This window comes from Neomonachus schauinslandi, chromosome 3, assembly GCF_002201575.2.
Source record: "Neomonachus schauinslandi chromosome 3, ASM220157v2, whole genome shotgun sequence".
Taxonomy (NCBI): Eukaryota; Metazoa; Chordata; class Mammalia; order Carnivora; family Phocidae; genus Neomonachus; species Neomonachus schauinslandi.
In genome coordinates this window covers 112,220,162-112,241,558 of record NC_058405.1, presented here as the reverse complement: position 1 = coordinate 112,241,558, position 21,397 = coordinate 112,220,162, and the positions used below count along the sequence as shown (strand labels likewise).

The following is a 21,397-nucleotide window of genomic DNA, read 5'->3' as shown; positions in this document are numbered from 1 at the left end:
AAATCAGTGCTTTTCACACCTGGCTGGTCACCACAATCACCCTGAAAACTTATTAGAAACATAGTATCTCAGGCCCCACTCCATACTTACAGGGCTGTGGCCCACGAGTTCGTATTATTTAATAAATTCCAAAGATGAGCCTTATATACCGGTCACAATTTAGAAATCATGGGAAAAAAATTATGTATTTTATGTTTTTACATATTCTTATATAAAACTTATGTATTTATACATATGTGCAACCTACCAGTACCCTAGTACACTGTAAGTGTTCAAATAAATGCTTGCTGTTATTTGAAATTGGAGATAAAACTGGGCATTTTGTAATAAGATGGGCACTAAGCAGTTGCAGAACTACTTTGTATAAACCTCTCACCAAAAATGAGACTTAAAGCATGACACTATACTGTTTGAGACACAGTGAGAGATGACATAAATGAAGTTCCAAATTGATGACAACCCCTCTTCTACAACACAGTTCATAACAGGAAAAAAACCATAGTTAGGCATGTTTTATATTTTTCCTAACAAATTTTGTTGCTTGACGATTCCAGATCATTCCATCACAAAACCTTAAATCTAGTTCTCATTTTTTCAGTAATTCATACAATGTATGCAAATTTACCACAGAGCAATTCAAGTGCTAAATAAATGTGTACAATAACTTTAACATGGCAACAAATATCTAAAATCCACAGAAATGGACTGTATCTTTCCATTTTAAAAGTCTAAATGCTTGAATTAATTAGCATTTCTAAATAAAGTAGCCTCATATATAGGATACTGAGCCCTCTAAAAAAAAGTCCAACCATACCTTTGTGCCAGTATTCTATGAATATCAAAATTATCTATAAGAATACATTATTTTTAAAGTTCTATTAAAAAAACAACAAATTTGTTTTTAAATTTAGTTTCCAGTTTTTTTCTTTCGTAACACAAATCTAGGGTAAATTCAGACACTACTCTAAGTACTAAACATTCTCTCTTCTAAATATAGAAATAAAATAAAAACTAGTTACCACCTAAAGAAGACAAAGTAGATCCTATGGCCATTTGGAATAAGCTACATATATTTATTAGGCGCTAAAATTTTTATTTTTATAATACTTTCAGAGATAATTTTTAATAAATCCACAACTTAGTTACTAATGTTTAAAAGTTAAAATATTTCAGCTGCACAAAACAGTGTTTACCTAATTTACCAAATAAGGTATTTTACCTTTGGGTTTATTTCTCCATATACACATCTTACAAAGATTATGTGGATCAATTATCTAATGCTAACAGATTGCTGCAAGTACTGAGAAAGAAGTATGTTATGTAAATAAAGCTTACAGGGAAGAAGTTGTTTTGGTCATTAAATTATAGGACTTTACCATTCTTCTATCACGTTTTAACCATTAATCCTAGTGGTATTAGAGAAACAAAGTTAAACCAAGAGATCCAGAAGGCCAAGGTAATCTGATCTTAAGAGTTAAAAGAAACACAGGAAAAACTAGAGTTTAAAGATGTCTCACACAACTATAGTTTTCACCTTTCCACAGCCTGCAATATATTAACTACTTATATTAAAAGAGCTTGTAAACCACTGTACCAGTGCCAACTGTCTACAGGATAGAGAATGAGGAAAATTTCATTAATTTAATCTGATTACCCATCATATCTACATTTTCAGGTAGATTCAGGGTCAGGAGAGGGAGAATCAAGGGCATTAAAAAAGTTTTTGGTCTTAAAAAAAAAAAAGCTTTTAGTCTTCAGTACACACTTGATATGCTGCAAAACAAAACAAAACAAAAAACCCAAACTAACAAAACAAAAACAACACTTGGAACTACCAATACTAACTGAAGAGAAGCACTGCTCATCTGCTCCTCTTCCCAAAAACATTTTTTTGGATATACCTTCCTGATGCCTTTGTGAAACCTCTCTTTTCCACACTTTCCTGATTACCTTACTAAATCCCTCCCTATGGTTAAAAGGATATTTTGGCAAGTAGACTTGAAAAAGGCACAAAAATTTAGGAATGGGAGAAAGAACAGGAGGGAAAAAATGGGTTATGGTATCACTTCTCCACCATCAATTACTTCTCAAGAAACAAAGCAGGGTGAATCTCACACTTGAAAGCCCTACAATGACAGTAAAACTGTCCAAAGAACAGAATACCCCTTGTTCTACTTTACCTTAACTCCTAAGTGAGAAAAGTTTAGGACACAGCAAGTCAATAAGTTCAGAAAATTAGCCATGGCTGCCATAACAATAAACATTCAAAAAGTTAACACCAAAAGAAAATGATTTACAGCAACCCAGTGGGTTTCACCACAGTAATATTTCTTTAAAATATACAACTTAAAACAGCACAAAGTACAAGACAATAACTTACTTGAGTTGGAACAAGTACAGGAGGGTAGGCCATCTTATGATGCCTATACACCCAAAATGCACAAATAACAATCCCCGCAATCAACATAAGTGGCACCAAGGAATAGAGCAATATGTTGTAATAGGGTGGCTTAGGTGTAACTGGGTTCGAAGTTGCTGTGGAAAACGGAAGGAAAGAAACAATTCAGATTTGGTCTACAAAATTCCACAATAAATATTTATTATAGTATCAAATTTTAGGAGAAAAATAAGAGTAGGAGAAAGTAGGAGTAAATTATTCCATCAACACAAATATGCTTTGTTTTCAGGGTACTAGTCAAACAGACCTATGTATTTTCCCTGTGAACTTACGCTGTGTGACTTCCATCTCCGGAAAATAAGAAAACCTTTCGTTACACATATTGCCCTCACAGCAACAAAAATACACTTCAGGGCTGTCTTTTTTTTCTATACAATCAGTCCTATAAACAAACAAAGGAGAAATAATTAAGATCAACATTAAACTGAATCTACGATGGGTGTTTTTCTAAAATTCTCAGAGATAAAATAATGAAAAAGTCATTCATAGTCAGCTTCAAGATTCTTATTAATATCCAATGATCAATTCTTAAAAGCCAAAAACATTCCAGTAATCCTGTTACTAAATCTCATCAAAACAAAAACAAAACAGCTGCTTTTATAGTAATCACACTAGCTCCATGAGAACATTGCTTAAATTTGGTTTTTAATGATTAATCTAATTTTTTTTTTTTTAATTATTAGAAAAGCTTGAAAAGGAACATAAAGCCAATGAAGAAATTTGGTTTAGGAGTGCTTTCTCTTACAGGAAATACAACTTTCCCATTGCATAAGTACAAAACTGAACACTATAAATAAAACTAGGTGTGTGTGTACACACCAATACACCCATATATACATATATATATATATACATATAAATACACATACACAAAATAATGCAAGTTCCTCTCATGGCAGAACCTATCTCAACATCAGAGACCCAAGCTTAATTCCCAAGCTAGGTTTGGGAATTAAGAGTGTCATTTTTTGGAGTAGATTTAAATTCCCTAAAGAAAATGAACAGGGTTGGAATAACCAACAAATGGAGAACAATATGTAACAACGTACAGAACCTAGTAACTCAAAAACTGATACGAGTTAGGTTGACTGAGGAGGTGAGGAGATAGGGATTTAGCTGCTAGAACAAACCCTAATCAGCTGCTAAGAAACTGCTATACCCTTTTTTTAAAAAAAAAAAATCAAAACTGCAAATATTGCTAATAAACATGAGGTGAATTTAAAGACATATCTTAGAAATAAACTGCAAACTTTTGTGATGGCTGTTAGAATAATCAGGCTGAATTTAAAATGGAAAGCTTAAGGGCACCTGGGTGGCTCAATTGTTTGGGCGACTGCCTTTGGCTCAGGTTATGATCCTGGAGTCCCAGGATCATCCCTGCTACTCCCTCTGACCCTCCCCCCTCTCATGCTCTCTCTCTCTCAAATAAATAAATAAATCTTAAAAAATAAATAAATAAACTGGAAAGCTTAAGAAATTTCAGGAAGAAAAGCTGTTTTAACAAAATCAAACATTAAAATTAAATCTACACCAATACCTATTTAGTAGAAAGTAAAAGACAACTGAAAGCTAAATTTTAACAAGTTAATAAAAATATATGAATTTAAAATTTTAATATTTAGAATCATGTCTCAAATTATAGGAGGTGAAAATGACTAAGTATCTAGCCTAATTAACTCAAAAAAGTACTTTTCATTATCCAATTTCATTCTTCTTTTTATCATTGTCTTTTCCTCCATAACTTTGACATTTCTTGAATCCTTTTTTTTTTTTCTCTTAACTATCCTTCAGGTGAGACTGTTAAACAGTAGTTGTTACCACAAAAAGAATAAGAATCTCTGGTTTCAACTAATAAAAGATAATTTGAGTAAAGATTTTCCCCAAAAATTCTTAATGTGTTGTTGTTGTTGTTGTTTTTAAATAAAACTGACATAACACTACATTAGTTTCAGGTATACAACATAATATGTTCATATCTGTACATACTGTGAAATGACCACAATAATCTAGTTAATGTCCAACATCACACATAGTTACAAATTTTTTTTCTTGTGATGAGGACTGTTAAGATCTACTTTCTTATCAGGGCACCTGGGTGGCTCAGTCAGTTAAGCATATAACTCTGGATTTCAGCTCAGGTCATGATCTCAGGGTCATGAGATCAAGCCCCACTCTCTCCCTCTCTCTGCCCCTCCCCAACCCCCTTTCTTAAAAAAAAAAAAAAAGAAGAAGAAGAAGAAGAAAAAAAATCTCTCTTATCAAAACTTTCAAATATACGAGAGCTTTATTAACTATAGTTGCCATGCTATACATTACAACCCCAGGACTTGTTTTATAACTGGAAGTTTGTACCTTTTGACCACCTTCAACCATTTCACCTTACCCCCCCCCCAACCCCCAGCCTCTAATCTAGGAGTTCATTTTATTTTTTGTTTTTGTTTTTTAAGACTACACATACAAGTAAAATCACATGGTATTTGTCTTTCTCTATATGACTATAATTTCACTTAGCATAATACCCTCAAGGTCTATCTATGTTGTCTCAAATGGCAAGATTTCTTTCTTTAAATGGCTGAGTAATATTCCTCTGTGTGTGTGTGTGTGTGTGTAAACACCACATTTTCTTTATCCATCAATGGACACACAGGTTGCTTCCATATCTTGGCTATTGTAAATAATGCTGCAATAAACATAGGGGTGCATGTATCTTTTTACAAGTTAGCATTTTCATTTTCTCAATAAATACCCCGAAGTAGAATTGCTGGATCATAGGGTAGTTTTATTTTTAATTTTTTGAGTAACCTCCATCCTGTTTTCCTAGTGGCCCTACTTACCTTTCATAATAGCAGATATCACTTGATGATCACTTCTATTTATAGAGAGGCTAAGAATCGGAAATGCAGCTACAATGTGTAATTACAGAGAAATAATCTTTGGAAAATTCAGAGATTTAGAAGTAAACCTTAAATACTAAATATATACCTAAGATTTTAATTTCTCATGAAAAATTGAGATAATTCAATTTTCATGGATTTATTCAACACATTTTGCTATTAATTACATATGGCTAATCAACCACAGGTTCATGGTAATCAATTGAGGCTCCTGAAAGGGATAGGCAAGTATCCAGTGTTCCATGAGTATATCAGTATTTTCTGGCTCCAAAATGTCTATTTATTTAGGACTTTGCAGCCTCTGCCAGCTATCAGCACCCACCCACAGTGGAAATCCTGTGGCCCAGGCAGTTTATAAGTAATCAACCAAACATCTATGGCTCTCCTTACAGAAAGATCACAGGCAGTCAATAACATGTCTACTGTATTTTATTTCCAATACAGAATAAAACAATCTAAGCAAAATCTTTTAAATAACATGTAGCTTTCTATGAGGACTGTCTTAGTACTGTTGTAATTCTGAACATCAAGTTAAAATATCTCTCAGGGGTAAAGAACAAAGGCCTACTTTGCAAGAAAAAAAAAAAAGGAAAAAAAATGCAGTAAGATCAATTTCTTCCAGATACATAAATAGGGAAACTAAAAGGAAATTAAATACTATGATTAAGCTTTACTTTCTCTGAGGATACAGGATAGATTTTCAACAGATATACTGTCTTTTAAAGCAATTTAAAAAATCCCTTTTCCTTAAAATTGACCTTAAAAAAAGTTTATCATACTAATAACATATGGGGAAAAAAAGGTTCTTATCTATAGTTCTCACTACATGGTAGATTATTCAAAGTGTACCAAAGATAAAACATAAACATGCCATATTTATCTTATTACTTTAAAACATGTATATTGTCATTAAAACATGTTATAATTGTATTCATAATCCCATCTTAAAAAAGAAACATTTAAGTGAAAATACATGCATTGAGCTTTCCCCCTGTAAAAATGAGTGTGGAGAAAATGTTTCCTTACCTGTCATAACAGTTGATATCATCCAGCCAACAACCTTGCTTCACTATTTCAATGGAACCAGAAATATTCTTCCAGGTAGCAAAACAATGTCGCCTTTTATCTTTGTCACCATAACAGGGTTCAACACCAGTTCGATTGGTTCTATCTCTTTCCCAATTAGCATTATAGAAAATACACTCCTGAGTTTCTGATCTACCAAGTATAGCACCTATAAGATAATAAAACAACAACTTAATATAACTGTATTAGCTCTTAAGAGATTGTCTCACCATATACCAAACTCAAACTCAGATGTGCCTAAAACGTCAGTAACGTACTGTCTTCCTAGTGTTGTAACACTGAGTTTAAGTTTCCACATCAATCTCCATACTTGAACTATAATAAACATAGTAATAGAAAGTGACCAAATATATCTCAAGATTCCTCTGAAAAAGGACAGTTTCACTTCATTTAAGAATGTCCCGGATGAAAAGCAGTAAAATTGTTAATTTAATTAAATCTTGATCCTGGATAGATTTCTTTTCAATATCCTTTGTGACAAAATGGGAACTAAGCAAAAGCAGTTCTGCTGCATAATGAAGTACAACGGTTTGCCTCAAGATAAAGCCTTTGCATGACTGAGTGGGGAATTAAACCAACCATGGTTATTCAGACTTGGGTATCTGACAGACATGTTCTCAAAAATGAACCAACTAAATCTATTACTTCAAGAAAAACAAGTGACAGTATGCAATGCCAATGATAAAATTTGATCTTTCAAGCAAAAAAGAAGGATTTTGGAAAATCTGTATCACCACCATTAGCCTGACACTTTCCCAACACTTAAAGAATTCTCTCATGAGGGGGGACCCCTGGTGGCTCAGTCAGTTAAGCATCTGACTCTTGATTTCGGGTCTGGTCATGATCTCAGGGTCATGAGATCAAGCCCTGCTTCGGGGTCTGCCCAGGGCATGGAGTCTGCTTAAGATTCTTTCTCCCCCTGTCCCTCTGCCCCTCCCCATCCCACTCCCACTGGCACGTGCCTGCATGAGCAGCACTCTCTCTCTTAAAAAAGAAAAAAAAAGAATTCTCTCAGGAGATCAGTGGAGATATTAATACATGTAACTTTTAAATATTGAATAATGAAATGTGCCAATAATTAGTAGGTCTATATAATTCAGAGAACCAATATTCTCTAAATGAATTACATGTGATGTTATAAAAGCATTCATGGGTTAAAAAAATCCATTTAATGTTCAAGATAGCCCCACAGATTTTAATGTTACAGAGGACAAAAAGTTCATTAATGGTTTCAGATTCTGCACTGTAAAACTAACTTTTAAAAAACTACTCTTGTCTTATGTGGAAAAACAAGGTGCTGGAATACCCAAAATAATTCTGAAAAAGATGTACAAAGGAGAATTCATACTACCTGTTTTTAAGACTCACTATAAAGCTTCAGCAATCAAGCTAGTGTGGTCTCAGTGAGAAGACAGACACACACGTCAATGGGACAGAACAGAGAATCCGGAAATAGACCCACATAATGTTCAGTTGACACACAGCAAAGGTGCTAACACATTTCAGTAGAGAAAACAGTCTTTTCAACAACTATGCTGGAACAATTGGACATCTTATGAACAAACAACAACAAGACAAACTTCAACTTGTATCTTACACCATTTACAAAAATTAACTCTAAACATATCAAAGACCTAAAAAAATCTAAAAGTATAAAACTTGTATAAGAAAACATGAAAAATCTTTGTGACCCTAAATTATGAAAGACTTCTTAGAACATGAAAGACATGAACTACAAAAGAAAGAACTGGTAAGTTACGTTTCATTAAAATTAAAACTTCTCTTTGAAAGTTCAAGGGGAAAAAAGTCACAGACTCGGAGAAAATACCTGCAAATTATGTTATCTAAAAAAAAAAATGCTGACATTCAATATATAGACAAACCTGTCACAACTCAATAATAGTAATTTTTTAAAGCCACCAAATTTCTAAAAAAAATGGACAAAAGATTCAAAATAACATGCTTTGCTGAAGATATATGAATGGAAAACACTAACATGAAATGATTCTCAGTATCATTAATCATCAGAGAAATGCAAACTGAAATTCTAATATCAATTAAAATGGCTAAACAAAAACAATCTCAAATGTTGATAAATATGTAGAGCAACTGGGACTTTCACACATTGGTGGCTGTAATGCAAAATGGTCCACCCACTTTGGAAAGCCAGTTTGACAGCTTCTTATAGTAAACATACACCTACCATACTACCTACCCAGCAATACCATGCTTAGGCATTTACCTAAGAAATAAAAACATATGTTCATGCAAAAATCTGTACATGAATGCTTGGAATGGTTTTATTTATAATCAACCCAAAACTGGAAACAACTCAATATCCAGTACTGCTAAATGGATAAACAAACATCCATACAATAAGAAGAAATGAACTAGTGATAACTATAACAACATGGATAAATCGCAAACATATTATGCTGTATGTGATTCCATTTATACGATATTCTGGAAAAGGTGAAACTATGGGGACAAAAATGAGATCAGATGTTGCCAGAAGCTGGGAGTGAGGGGAGAGGGCTGATTACAAAAGGGCTTGAGAAAATTTTTCAGAGTGACCAAAATATTCTACATTGTAACTGTGGTCAGAGGTTTTATGTCTTATGGGTTAATCACAAAGAATTGTTTTATCAAAAAAATACATTTTATTCTATGGAAATTATACTTCAATAAACCTGACTTTAAAAAAAAAAGCAAAAAATCTACCATGTGTTGAGTTTTGGTATAATATCAGAGAAAAACACCCACAATTATCTAAAAATACTCATTTTTTTCTAAAACTATATCTGTGTATGACCACATTTCCTTCATATCAAAAGAACGTATCACAGCAGACTTAATGGAGGAAGAGATACAAGAATCCAGTTGTCTTCCATGAAAACAATCATTAAAGAGATCTGCAAAAATTTCATTAATTTTTTTTGTTTTGGAAAACATTTTTCATAAAAATGTTCTTTTGTGAACATGTAATGGATTAGTTACTGTTAAATAAATATTTTAAAATTTTGTCAATTTCTAATGTGATAAGAATGATAGATAAAATCCCTATTTAAAAAAAAAAAATTTCTGGGGTTCTACATTTTTAAAAGTCTTAAAGTTGAAACCAAAAAGCATGAGAACTTGCTGCAGCTCTGCAGTGTCTCAGGACACAGATGGGATTATAAGCTGCTAAAATCTGTGGCAGTATTAGTGCTCTGGACTTCCTCTCAACGACGGAAGAAATAGTAGGAGCAGACCTATTATAAACTAAGGCTGGTAACTCCATGTTCTTTGTAGTCTATAAAAAAAAAAAAAAAAAAAGGGTTGCTTCTACTATTTACCTGTATAAAAAAATACCTATTTTCTAAGTTATTCCTTTTCAGAAACTTGTTACTGAACATAATAAAAAAATTAAAAAAAAAGAAACCTGTTGAAAATACCAGCAAAATAAGTTTCCTCCTTTACTAAATAACCCAAAAACAATCATGCACTGTCACATTATTATCTGAAAACAAGGTATGGCAAACTTTTTCTGTAAAGGGCCAGACAGTAAATATCTTCGGCTTTGCAGACCACGTGGTCTCTGTCACAACTACTCCATTCTGTCATTACAGCACAAAAGCATCCACAGGACAGTATATGAATGAGCATGGTTATGTTCCAATAAAACTTTATTTATAGACACTAAAAATGAAATTTCAGGTAATTGTTACACGTCACAAAATACTGTTCCATTTTCAACCATTTAAAAATGTAAAAGTCATTCTTAGTTTACAGGCTATAAATTTGGCTCACGGGATGTGTGGTCAGCTATCTCTTAAAACAATGTCCTAATTTCAACAGTCTAGCTAACCTGCCTTTTGTTTGATTTGTTTTGTTGGGGACGGGTCCTCTGTAAATTACCATTCATGTAATTTATGTTAAAAGCCACTATTTATTATTTTTAATTTCCAAAGAAAATGCCACTGAAGCACAGGAACACTATAACACCATTTAAACTAAACAAAACTGACAAAAATAAAATAAAATACTGCCTAGAGCAGAAATGCCAAATAGGTTTCATCTTCATGTCAATTCCAATAAATTAATAGTAGCAGCCTGGAGTAGCATATTGAGAAGGATTTTGAAGTAAAAGAGTCTTGAAATTAGTATTTGCCACGTCTGTTCTAGAGAAAAGATGAACAAATGACCATTTCTTCATTTAAAAAAATACTTTCTTCACTTAAAATTTAAAGGCAAACAAGATTTCAGCATGGCTTTCCAGATCTAGACTATCACTTGATTGATATTTTCCAGAGACAGAAAGAATCCTGCTTTTATGGAAAATTGTGACAATCTCATCACCCCCTCCTCAAGCTGATCCTGTAATCAGTCTCTATCCCATCATATCTCTAACTGAACATGAAATAACATGATAATTATAAAAATAAAATCAAATTACACATTTTATGTTCTTAAGCTTGCATTGTGACTTTAAAGATGCAATTAAAAAAATTGGCAAAAGTTGCTTATATGTATGAATTTTTAACAGCAACTTCCAATTTAAAATTTTCTGAAACTTAAAACTTCTACCAAAGTAATTCCAAACAGTTCATACTATTTTCAAAAGAAATAAACAGACATAAAAGGTATGTGTTCATGGTTTAGTATAGTGGTTCTTAACTAATTATGTACAACAGAATCCCCTATGTTTTCTCAAATTCCTGTCTGAGTGCCATTTGGAGCCCTGGGGGATGAGTAACTGAAAAGTCTATGATGTAAGGTATATATCCAGAGAAAGTGTGTGTGTGTGTGTGCACGCACATGTGTGTATGTGTGTTCTTTCCCTTTCTGACAAAGACCCACTGGTGATCTAATGTTCCTCTCTAGTTAAGTACCACTGGCTTAACAGATTGTGACCTGAATTTGGAATTTAGTTCACAAACTGTGGCCTTGAATAAATTACCAAAACTTTCATTACCCTGTTTCCACAACTGATTCAATTTCCATAATAATTTTGTAATTATTATGGATAATTCCATCATTTCATAATTCACATTTAGCCTAGTTATAATAAATCAATAAGTCTAATCACAGAATCCAGTATCAGAGTTAATTTAGATAACAGTTCTATTTCCAAAGTACTACTTATTTTAATGACTAGTACCATTTTTCCTACCATTAAAAAAAAAAAAAAAGCAACACACTTGATCTGAAATTTGGTAGAACATCTGACCATAAAATAGCCCTGCAAAAGTCATATTTAAATCTAAAATACCCCTCCTATGATGAAAAAGCAAATTTCACCTAGAGTGACTACATCTGAGGACAATCAGGCTTTTATTTTTTAAAAGCAGTAAATATAAATATAATACACCCACACTAATTTTCACAAACTCTTCCAGAAACAGAAAAGGGACTACTTCAACTGATTTTATGAGGCCACTATTACCCTGATAACAAAAACAAAAACAGCACAAAAAGAGAAATACAGACCGATATCTCTTATTAACTTAGATGTTAAAGTCCTCAGCAAAATTTTGGCAAACAGGGGGCACCTGGGTGGCTCAGTCGTTAAGCATCTGCCTTCGGCTCAGGTCATGAAACCAGGGTCCTGGGATCGAGCCCCACATCAGGCTCCCTGCTCCGCGGGAGGCCTGCTTCTCCCTCTCCCACTCCCCCTGCTTGTGTTCCTTCTCTCGCTGTCTCTCTCAGTCAAATAAAATCTTCAAAAAAAAAAAAAAATCTGGCAAACAGAATCCAACAGTATTTTTAAAAAAAATAATCCACACCAAGTAGGATTTATTTCAGGTATGTAAGGTTAGTTCAATATTCAAAACTCAATCAATGCAATCTGCCAAATCAAGAAACTAAAAGACAAAAATCACACGATCTATCAGTACACCAGGGATAGAGGGGAACTTCCTCAAACTCACAAAGAGCACCTACAAAAACACCAACAACTAACCTCATACTTAATGGCAAAAAACTAAATGCTTCCCCTCTAAGATCAAAAACGAGATAATGATGTCTACTCCCATTACTCTTAACACTGTACTGAAAATTCTAGCTATCGCAATAAGGCAAGAAAAAGGAATTAAAGGCATGCCAATTGGAAAAGAATATATAACTATTTCTATTGGCAGATGAGATGACTGTTTTTGGAGAGAATCCCAAGGAATCTTCAAACAAAACGTTAGAATGAGTTCAATAAGGTCACAGGATATAAGATCAATACACAAAAACTGCATTTCTGTATACTAACAATGAAGTGGTAGAAATGAAATTTAAAATGTAATACCAGTGTGGTGCCTGGGTGGCTCAGTCAGTCAAGCATCCAGCTCTTGATTTTGGCTCAGGTCGTGGTCTTGGGCTCCCGAGATTGAGCCCAGCATTGGACTCCCCAATCAGCACAGAATCTGCTTGGGATTCTTTCCCTTTATTTCCCCTTCCCCCTCTGCCCCTCCCCCCTCTTGCACACATCTGTGTGCACTCAAGTGCACTCTCTCTCTCAAATAAATAAAACCTTTAAAAAAAATTTTTTTTTTAAATTGTAACTATAAAACCAGTTACAATTGCTCCTGAGTATTAAAATACCGAAGATATAATCTGACAAAATGTATAAATCTATGTGATAAAAATTATAAAATGTTGATAAAAAATAAAAAGAAGACTTGAACACTTGGAGAGACATACCATGATAATGTATAGGTTTAATCCAATTCATATCAAAATCACATCAAATTTCCTTGTGGACATAAATGAACTTATTCCAAACATTTTTGAAAAGAATAAAGTGGGAGAATTCATGCTTACTGATGTTAAAGCTTACCAAAGTATGACCATGTGGTAATACAGGCAGGACAGACACAGATCAATGGAACACAGAGAACACCCAGGAAGAGATCTACACAAATATGCCTGATTAATTTCGGACATATAAACAAAAGCAATTCTACAGAGGAGGGAAAGCCTTTTCAATAAATAGCGCTAGAGCAATGGGGACATGGTTCAAGCAAATATTTCTTAAATGCCCTCCCCTTTGCTATCTATCATCATTTTAATAGTTCCTGAAAGCGGGGCACCTGGGTGGCTCAGTTGTTAAGTGTCTGCCTTCAGCTCAGGTCATGATCTCAGGGTCCTGGGATCGAGCCCCACATAGGGCTCCCTGCTCCGCGGGAGGCCTGCTTCTCCCTCTCCCACTCCCCCTGCTTGTGTTTCCTCTCTTGTTGTGCCTCTCTCTGTCAAATAAATAAATAAAATCTTTAAAAAAAAAAAAAAAGGTCCTGAAAGCCGAGCTCTTGCAAAAAAACCCTCCTAGGCTAAATCCCACATGTGACAATTTTCATGTTTTTTCAAGGTAGATAAACAAAATCCTAGAAGTCCTTTAATCAGAATTACTCCTTCCCCCAAAATGTACACCACTTGCAATCCAACATAAAATGTATTCTTTTACATTTATTTAGTGTTTTTGATCAACTGCCTATATACATTCATTTACATGTCAGAATGCCAGTGAGTCTAAAACTATCCATCTTACTTGCCCTCCAAATACAAACAGTATTTAATGGATGATAAAATGTAAAGAGCAATGTAACAACTGAATAAAAAACCCACCAACTACTACTGCTTCCCAGCTTCAAACAGGTAGCTGGAATTGAAATATCTTTAACAATTACATTAATTTCTTTTCTGATTAAGATGACAATGTTTTTCACAGTCCTGTGACCTGCATCACCCTATCACAATTTTCCTATGTACGCAACCAACGTTAAACAGAAAGGAAAGAATTGTTTTGACATCTTACAAATACGAGGCTCACTTCCTTTTTTAAAAAAAAAGATTTATTTGAAAGAGAGAGAGCACGAGAGGGTGAGGGTCAGAGGGAGAAGCAGACTCCCCGCTGAGCAGGGAGCCCTGCAGGGGCTCCATCCTGGAACTCCGGGATCATGATCTGAGCCTCCTGAGCTGAAGGCAGACACTTAACCAATTGAGCCACCCACATGCCCTGGGGCTCACTTCTGAAAAAGTTTTCTAATGGTGTCTGAAACTATCCATAAGTCATTGAGAATACAGTATAAACGGCATGCAACTGAACGCCTTCCCCCAACCTGTTCCTCCTATAGGCAAATTAGTCCTCTAGGAGGGGTTAATGAAGTTTCAAAAATAATAAACAAAACTTGATAAGCAATTCTTGTTTCCCTTTCACATATTATTGCTTCCTGCCACTCTAAGGGTAGAACACGCGTCCAAAGAGAATCAGCAACAGCAGGCAGATTAAACTGAATGATGCTTTTAATCCAAAACATTTTGTAGTATAAATTAAAAAGACAGAATAGTATCAAAAACATTATACAAAAGAATTTTAGATAAGTAATTGGGAAATTCTAGTATAGTACAACCCTTTATGGCACCAAGAAACCCTAAAATAAATAAATATACGCAGCATTTTATTAGTTCAACAAGGATTATTTAACAGTCTTTCACTAGGCTAAGTAATCATCCACCTACCCAGAAACTTGCAACTTGAATGAGTATCATAAAATCCTCAATTTGAAGGAATTCCCAATTTCCCCCATAAGGTATTTTTTAAATTTTGACCAACCTGAAATACACAAACCTTTGTATATTTATATGAAACAGTCCAATGTATACTTATTTTAATGAATTTAGTTTTACAAATATTTTAAAATCATACAGCACAAAAATTTTACAAAACAATTTTGTTCAAATTTCACATGCATCTCCCAACAAGTGTCCTCTCATTCTTTTTGAGTCATCGAAAACTATCAAAACATGGATCATCTTCACTTCCATTTAAGTTGCTTGAGAAGCAATACGCTTTAAAGTCATATAGAATACTGTCACTGGAAATGTTTTTCCAAACCAATAATATCTGTTCATATAATACTAAGTGATTTTTTTCACTGTTCTATAGGTGTATTTTGTGATCTTCATAAAGTACTTACAATATTGCTTTTTAAAACGAGCTTTTAAAGTTTTTTTTTTTTTTTTACAGCCTCTGTAAATAGTTTACAACAAATGATAGTAACACTATCAACACTACGACCACCCCCAAGAATAATTTATTTGTTTAAACTCTTTATCCCCTTCTACCTAGTCCCTTAGGAAACTGACATAAACATTCACTCTAGCACTGACTGGCATCATTTCAAGCTTGTCTGCCTTTTCCAAACATATTTTCATTCAAAATAAAATTGAGAGAGCCTCAAAATACGAAAACTTCTGTAAGGATTCAAATATAAAACTACTCTTCTTCTGAGGAATAATCCTTTAGAGAAAACTAGGCTTTATATTGAGTAGTTACAGATGAAAAAAAAATTGACCATATGCTTGTACTATAAATTAACACACCAAGATAAGGGCTACAGATAAAAGCTGTAGGAATTAGGGATGATAACCTAGGACCTCCATTAGACTATGAGCTTTCTAGAATAAGCCCTGTTACCCCTTCTGTATCACCAGTGCCCAACACAATACAGGAACTCAATAAATGTACTCAAAATCAATTCACACATAAAAGAAAAAAGCAAGCCTTTACGGAGGAAGTGGGACTAAAGCAAACTATTAAGGAGAGACAAAACTATGAAAAACAAAGGCAGGGAAGATAATGACCAAATAAGCGGGGATGTGAATAATCACAGTGTTTGACAAGACTGCTCTTAATAGACATGTGCATTCCATATTGTTTAGTATTGGGTATAATCAAGGCAGGTTTGCAAGACATCAGAAGTTAAGAAAAAGAACAGAAGTGGTATTTCTAAGATTAATCTGAACACAGTGAGTATTAAAGTGTGTTGGAATGGAAAGAAACTCAGTAAGCCACACTAACTACCCAATAAAAACCAAGGATTTACAGTATCACATGCTGACCCGACAGCCACAAGTATCAAAAGGAATGGCAAATGAGAAGACATAGATAAGTTTTTGCTTTCCAGAGTCCCTTATTTGGTCCCTCTCAGTGTAAGAAAGTAAGGGATAAAAGTGATTTGGTTTATAAAAGTGATTTGGGTTTAGATGGTTGGCTGTTTCTAAATGCTTATCTTGTATCATCTGACAAAACAAAGCTGGCTTCCATACTATCTATCCTTTGTTTCTCTTTGTTGCTAACTCTCATCCTGATACTTATTCCTACTGTCATGAAAGATACATATTTTCAGGGATAAGATATCTTCAAAGATGAAGCACAATAGCAGTGTTTTTGCCTACAGCCACAAAATGTGTGGGATATCTATAAATGCACAGGATGCAAGATTAAAATAGTTCTACCCAGTTCTCTGGCACTCATTCGAAATATGAATTACATCAAAACAAATACAAGTAGATACAAGTATTACCTAGACTGTGTAAAATAGATTTCTGTTATTAGATGTTCATCTTGTGAGGGCAGGGGAGATCATGGTGACTGCAGCTAGAGGCCAGTGCGCCCATCAGAATTAATGCGCCATTTTAGAAATTGTACAAAAGCCAAAACTGGGCATAAATTTAGAATAGTAAGAGATAAAAGGTAAATTCTCAAAATCAGAACAGAGTTCTTAATATAGATTAAGCAAACACACACAGAGTAGTTCCTACTAAAAACAATCTACACGTCTCAATTACAGTGAGAAGACATTATGTATATTAAGGTTTTTGTAGTGCTTTATTTACTTGGAAGATGCAGCCTTTTTTTTAGTAAATCATCAAACTCTGTCTGATGCAAAAAGACTAAAAATGGATCATTTCAGCCGCTATGAAAGTAATGTGAAATATCACCCTTGAGGAGCCAGTAGTACCAAGAGTGAGAAACTGAAAAAACAAAACAAAACAAAAACACCTCATCACAAAAGTTTTCATCAAAGTAATTGGCAGTTTAAAACCAGCAACTGAAGAAAATTAGCAATACTTACTAGTTTTAACTAGCAATACAATTCTATTAAAGGAAAAGAAGGAAGACTGAAAACGAACTATGACATTAAATAACAATGGATATAGAATCAACCTAACTAGCCTTAAATCACCAACAGTTTTTTTTCATATGTATAACCAAGATTCCTAGTATTAGAAAAGAAAAAAATCTAAAATTCTTGTTTATTACTTTTGTGTTATGTAATTTCTGTCCCACTTCAAAACTCATTTTAATAATATTTCTATGCAACTATAAACACATTATAGGTCTTCCAGCATCCTTTCTTTTCTATATTAACACACATCATAGAAGACAAGTCACCTTCCCTATCTGGTTGCCCTGGGCTGTTTTTAAGTATTAGGAAGAAAAATCCACAATGTGCCAAAAGCCTTCTGATAAACATGTTAGAAATATGAGGAAGGAGAATAAATTTTCAAATAAAATTTCTGCATGATAATAAAAACATTTTAGGCCTTGTCAATCTTTTTTTTTTTAAACTAAGCACCTCCTTACTACCAATCACCTCTAAAGGAAAACACACTTTCCGACATTCTTCCCAGATTTTTTTTTTCCTTACCTGTTATACTCTGTACTTAGTACTATCAGTCTGACAAAATATTACAAGATTCTGTCCATCAAGTAATATAAACTAGAAACACAACTACTATGGAATAAACTAAAAATCCAAATGTTGTAATGTTGTGATACCAGACACAGTGTGCGCACGTGTGTGTAATAAGGAGTAAAAGTACTTATAAGTCAACATTTAACCACTGGTTATTTAAGGACTCCTAATGTTAATTCCTGACAAATTACTAAGATAACCACCTAAAATGTATTACAACATTGTTAACTCATAAGTGACTAATTTTTCCCATATAGATAGTTCCAAAATAAGTATATATCTACTGTGTAAGGACCAAGATTTTCTTATTTTTTTTAATGTTATGTTAATCACCATACATTACATCATTAGTTTTTGATGTAGTGTTCCATGATTGTTTGCGTATAACACCCAATGCTCCATGCAGAACGTGCCCTCTTTAATACCCATCACCAGGCTAACCCATCCCCCCAACCCCCTCTCCTCTAGAACCCTCAGTTTGTTTTTCAGATTCCATCGTCTCTCATGGTTCATCTCCCCCTCCGATTTCCCCCCCTTCATTCTTCCCCTCCTGCTATCTTCTTCTTCTTCTTCTTTTTTTAACATATAATGTATTATTTGTTTCAGGGGTACAGATTTTAATTCCATACAATTAACAGTGTTATATTAGTTTCAGGTGTACCATGTAGTGATTCAACAATTTCATACATCACTTGCTGCTCACCACAAGTGCATTCCTTAAACCCCATCATCTATTTGACCCATGACCCCACCCACCTCCCCTCTGGCAACCATCAGTTTTTTCTCCAGATTTAATAAAGACCAAGGAGCACCTGAGTGGCTCAGTCAGTTAAGCATCCGACTCTTTATTTTGGCTCAGGTTGTGATCTCAGGGTCCTGCGACTGAGCCCCGGGTCAGGATCCACGGTGAGCATGGAGCCTGCAAAGATTCTCTCTCTCCCTCTTCCTCTGCCCCTGCCCCTGCTTGCACGTATGTGCATGCATGCGCGCACTCTCTCTAAATAAAATATTTTTTTAAAGAAGACCAAGATTTGAAGAAAAACATCAATTTATCAATTTCTCAAACCTCTTTCTTAAAAAGCCTCTACATAAATAAAGTTTTAGAGGCCCAAAGAGATCACCAAATTTGTAATAGTAGAATTTCCTTTTATGAAAGAGGCAAACAGCTCTCTTTAATTCCTAACAATTTCTCATTTTTCGATTCACTTAATTATACAAAAAGGTGCATTTCTTTATTAGCAAAACTTTTAGAGGAACTCATTTCTTAAACTCTTCTCTAAATACAGAAGATATGCTACAAAGGGATTGTTCAATAAAAGACACTAACCTGCACTCGATTACTAAACTAACTAACTAAAGCCACCCATTATAATGTTTTCTCCCAAAAGAAAAATACTTTGCATTGGTATATTTGGTCGGTCGCCAAGAATAAAACATTGATTTTATCATTCACTACCAAAGAACTTCACTTTCCTGAACACATAAAGTATATATAGAGTAACAGGAACCAAGAAAAGAGCAAATCACAAAACTCCAAATTTCTGATTCAACTGACCAGCACTTGGGACCACATTTAAGACTACTTTTCTAAAACACTCCAAGAAAACCTGGCAAACTTCCAAACCTCAACCTCCTAATTAAAAGGGGAGGAGGGGTAATGGTTATAAGAAAAGACCTGCTTTCTTCTCATTTTAAACAATATAAGTAGGTTTCTTATTACATTCTTGGGAAGAGAGTTCCATCAAAAAAGAACAGGAAAGGGTGGCTGGGTGACAGACACTGGGGAGGGTATGTGCTATGGTGAGAGCTGTGAATTCTGTAAGACTGTTGAATCACAGACCTGTACCTCTGAAACAAATAATACATTATATGTTAACAAAAAAAAAAAAAAAGAAGAAGATAGCAGAAGGGGAAGAATGAAGAGGGGGAAATTGGAGGGGGAGATGAACCATGAGAGACGATAGACTCTGAAAAACAAACTGAGGGTTCTAGAGGGGTGGGGGTAGGAGGATGGGTTAGTCTGGTGATGGGTATTAAGGAGGGCACGTTCTGCATGGAGCACTGGGAGTTATACGCAAACAATGAATCATGAACACTACATCAAAAACTAATGATGTAATGTATGGTGATTAACATAACATTAAAAAAAAAAAACAGGAAAATTAAGAGCCCAATGTTTTCCCCTTCACCAATGAGAAAATTCTACCCTTCTACCCCTTCTGTCCCTGGCAGGACACTGTAAAGTCTATTTTGGTGGCATGCTACATGAAATCTTAGAGGATATTATGTCTTTCACAGAGGTAGAGTATCTTCTACATCCAACAAATATATATAGTGCCGGCATACTATGTGCCAGGCACTTTGACATTTGGGTACTAAGCAGAAATAGTGAAAAATAAAGTATTTTCAAAATTTGAGAAATCTTTAACCTCAATCTGGGAAGAAGAGAAAAAAATGAGAGGCTGAATTTTCAAAACAAGACACTACAGTAGAAAGAAAGAAAGAAACACACATCACCTTTAGATATTTCTGAACTTCAGTTGAAGCTTATTCTAATTTCTCCAGTAAGGTTAAGTGGAAAGGCAGCATAGATTAATAATCAGAAGATCACAAAGACTAGGGAATTTCAAGTATGCTTCTTTATCAATGTATTTTATTTAAAGGAAAAAATCATGTTAATGCCTCTAAAAATGTAGACTTTGTCTTGAAACTGAATTTACAAAACAAAATGATGAATAAAGAAATATAAGGGTGCCTGGGTGGCTCAGTAGGTTAAGCCTCCAACTCTTGATTTTGCCTCAGGTCATGATCTCAGGGTTCTGAGATCTAGCCCTGTGTTGGGCTCCCTGCTCAGTGGCGAGTCTGCTTCTTTCCCTCTCGCCCTGCCCCTCCCCACCTCTCTCTCTAAAATAAATAAATCTTTAAAAAAGAAAAAAAAAGGAAATATAAAAATCAAGTGAGATATCCTGACTTGCATAAAAAAGTGCTCCCTACTAACCACTGCTTGATATTAAAGCAGCCACATCAACTCCTTATTGCGTAGTAAGGACATTTTAAACCCCCTACAAATGCATTCATACTAACGATAAAGAAACCATCCATTCATATTAGCACCCCTAATTGAATAAAACAATAAAATAATGTCACCCCGCTTGTTAAAAGAATATTTATAGATAACAAAAATTTTAAAAGAAAAGAACAAAATCAGGTCAGAGATTTAAGTTATAAGCAATAGAATTTGAGAAAATCTAAGCTAGCTTTTGAAGGAGGTGTCCGTGGAATAAGAAGGTTATTACTTCAAGTTACCAATATATCTTCCTAGGCTAGAGCAATGGCTTCCCTAACTGATCTCCCAGCTTCCACTTCTACCTCATTTAAGCAGTTCATCCAGATGTTAGATCCTTTTTTAAAGCAAACAAATCAAGTCACTCCCCCAACTTAAAGCCATTCAA

At 34.3% G+C, this 21,397-nt stretch overlaps 1 protein-coding gene across 1 annotated transcript in view; it reads right to left on the bottom strand.

Annotated features, from left to right (window-relative positions):
* The window catches only part of ACVR2A (activin A receptor type 2A), a 79,893-nt gene that overhangs the window by 26,315 nt on the left and 32,181 nt on the right, over positions 1-21,397 (bottom strand). The window contains exons 2-4 of the mRNA XM_021702779.2: positions 6,379-6,586; positions 2,731-2,840; positions 2,381-2,535 (exon numbers count right to left, since the gene is read on the bottom strand). Coding sequence (XP_021558454.2) covers positions 2,381-2,535; positions 2,731-2,840; positions 6,379-6,586 — 473 coding nt within the window. The remainder of the gene's footprint in view (positions 1-2,380; positions 2,536-2,730; positions 2,841-6,378; positions 6,587-21,397) is intronic.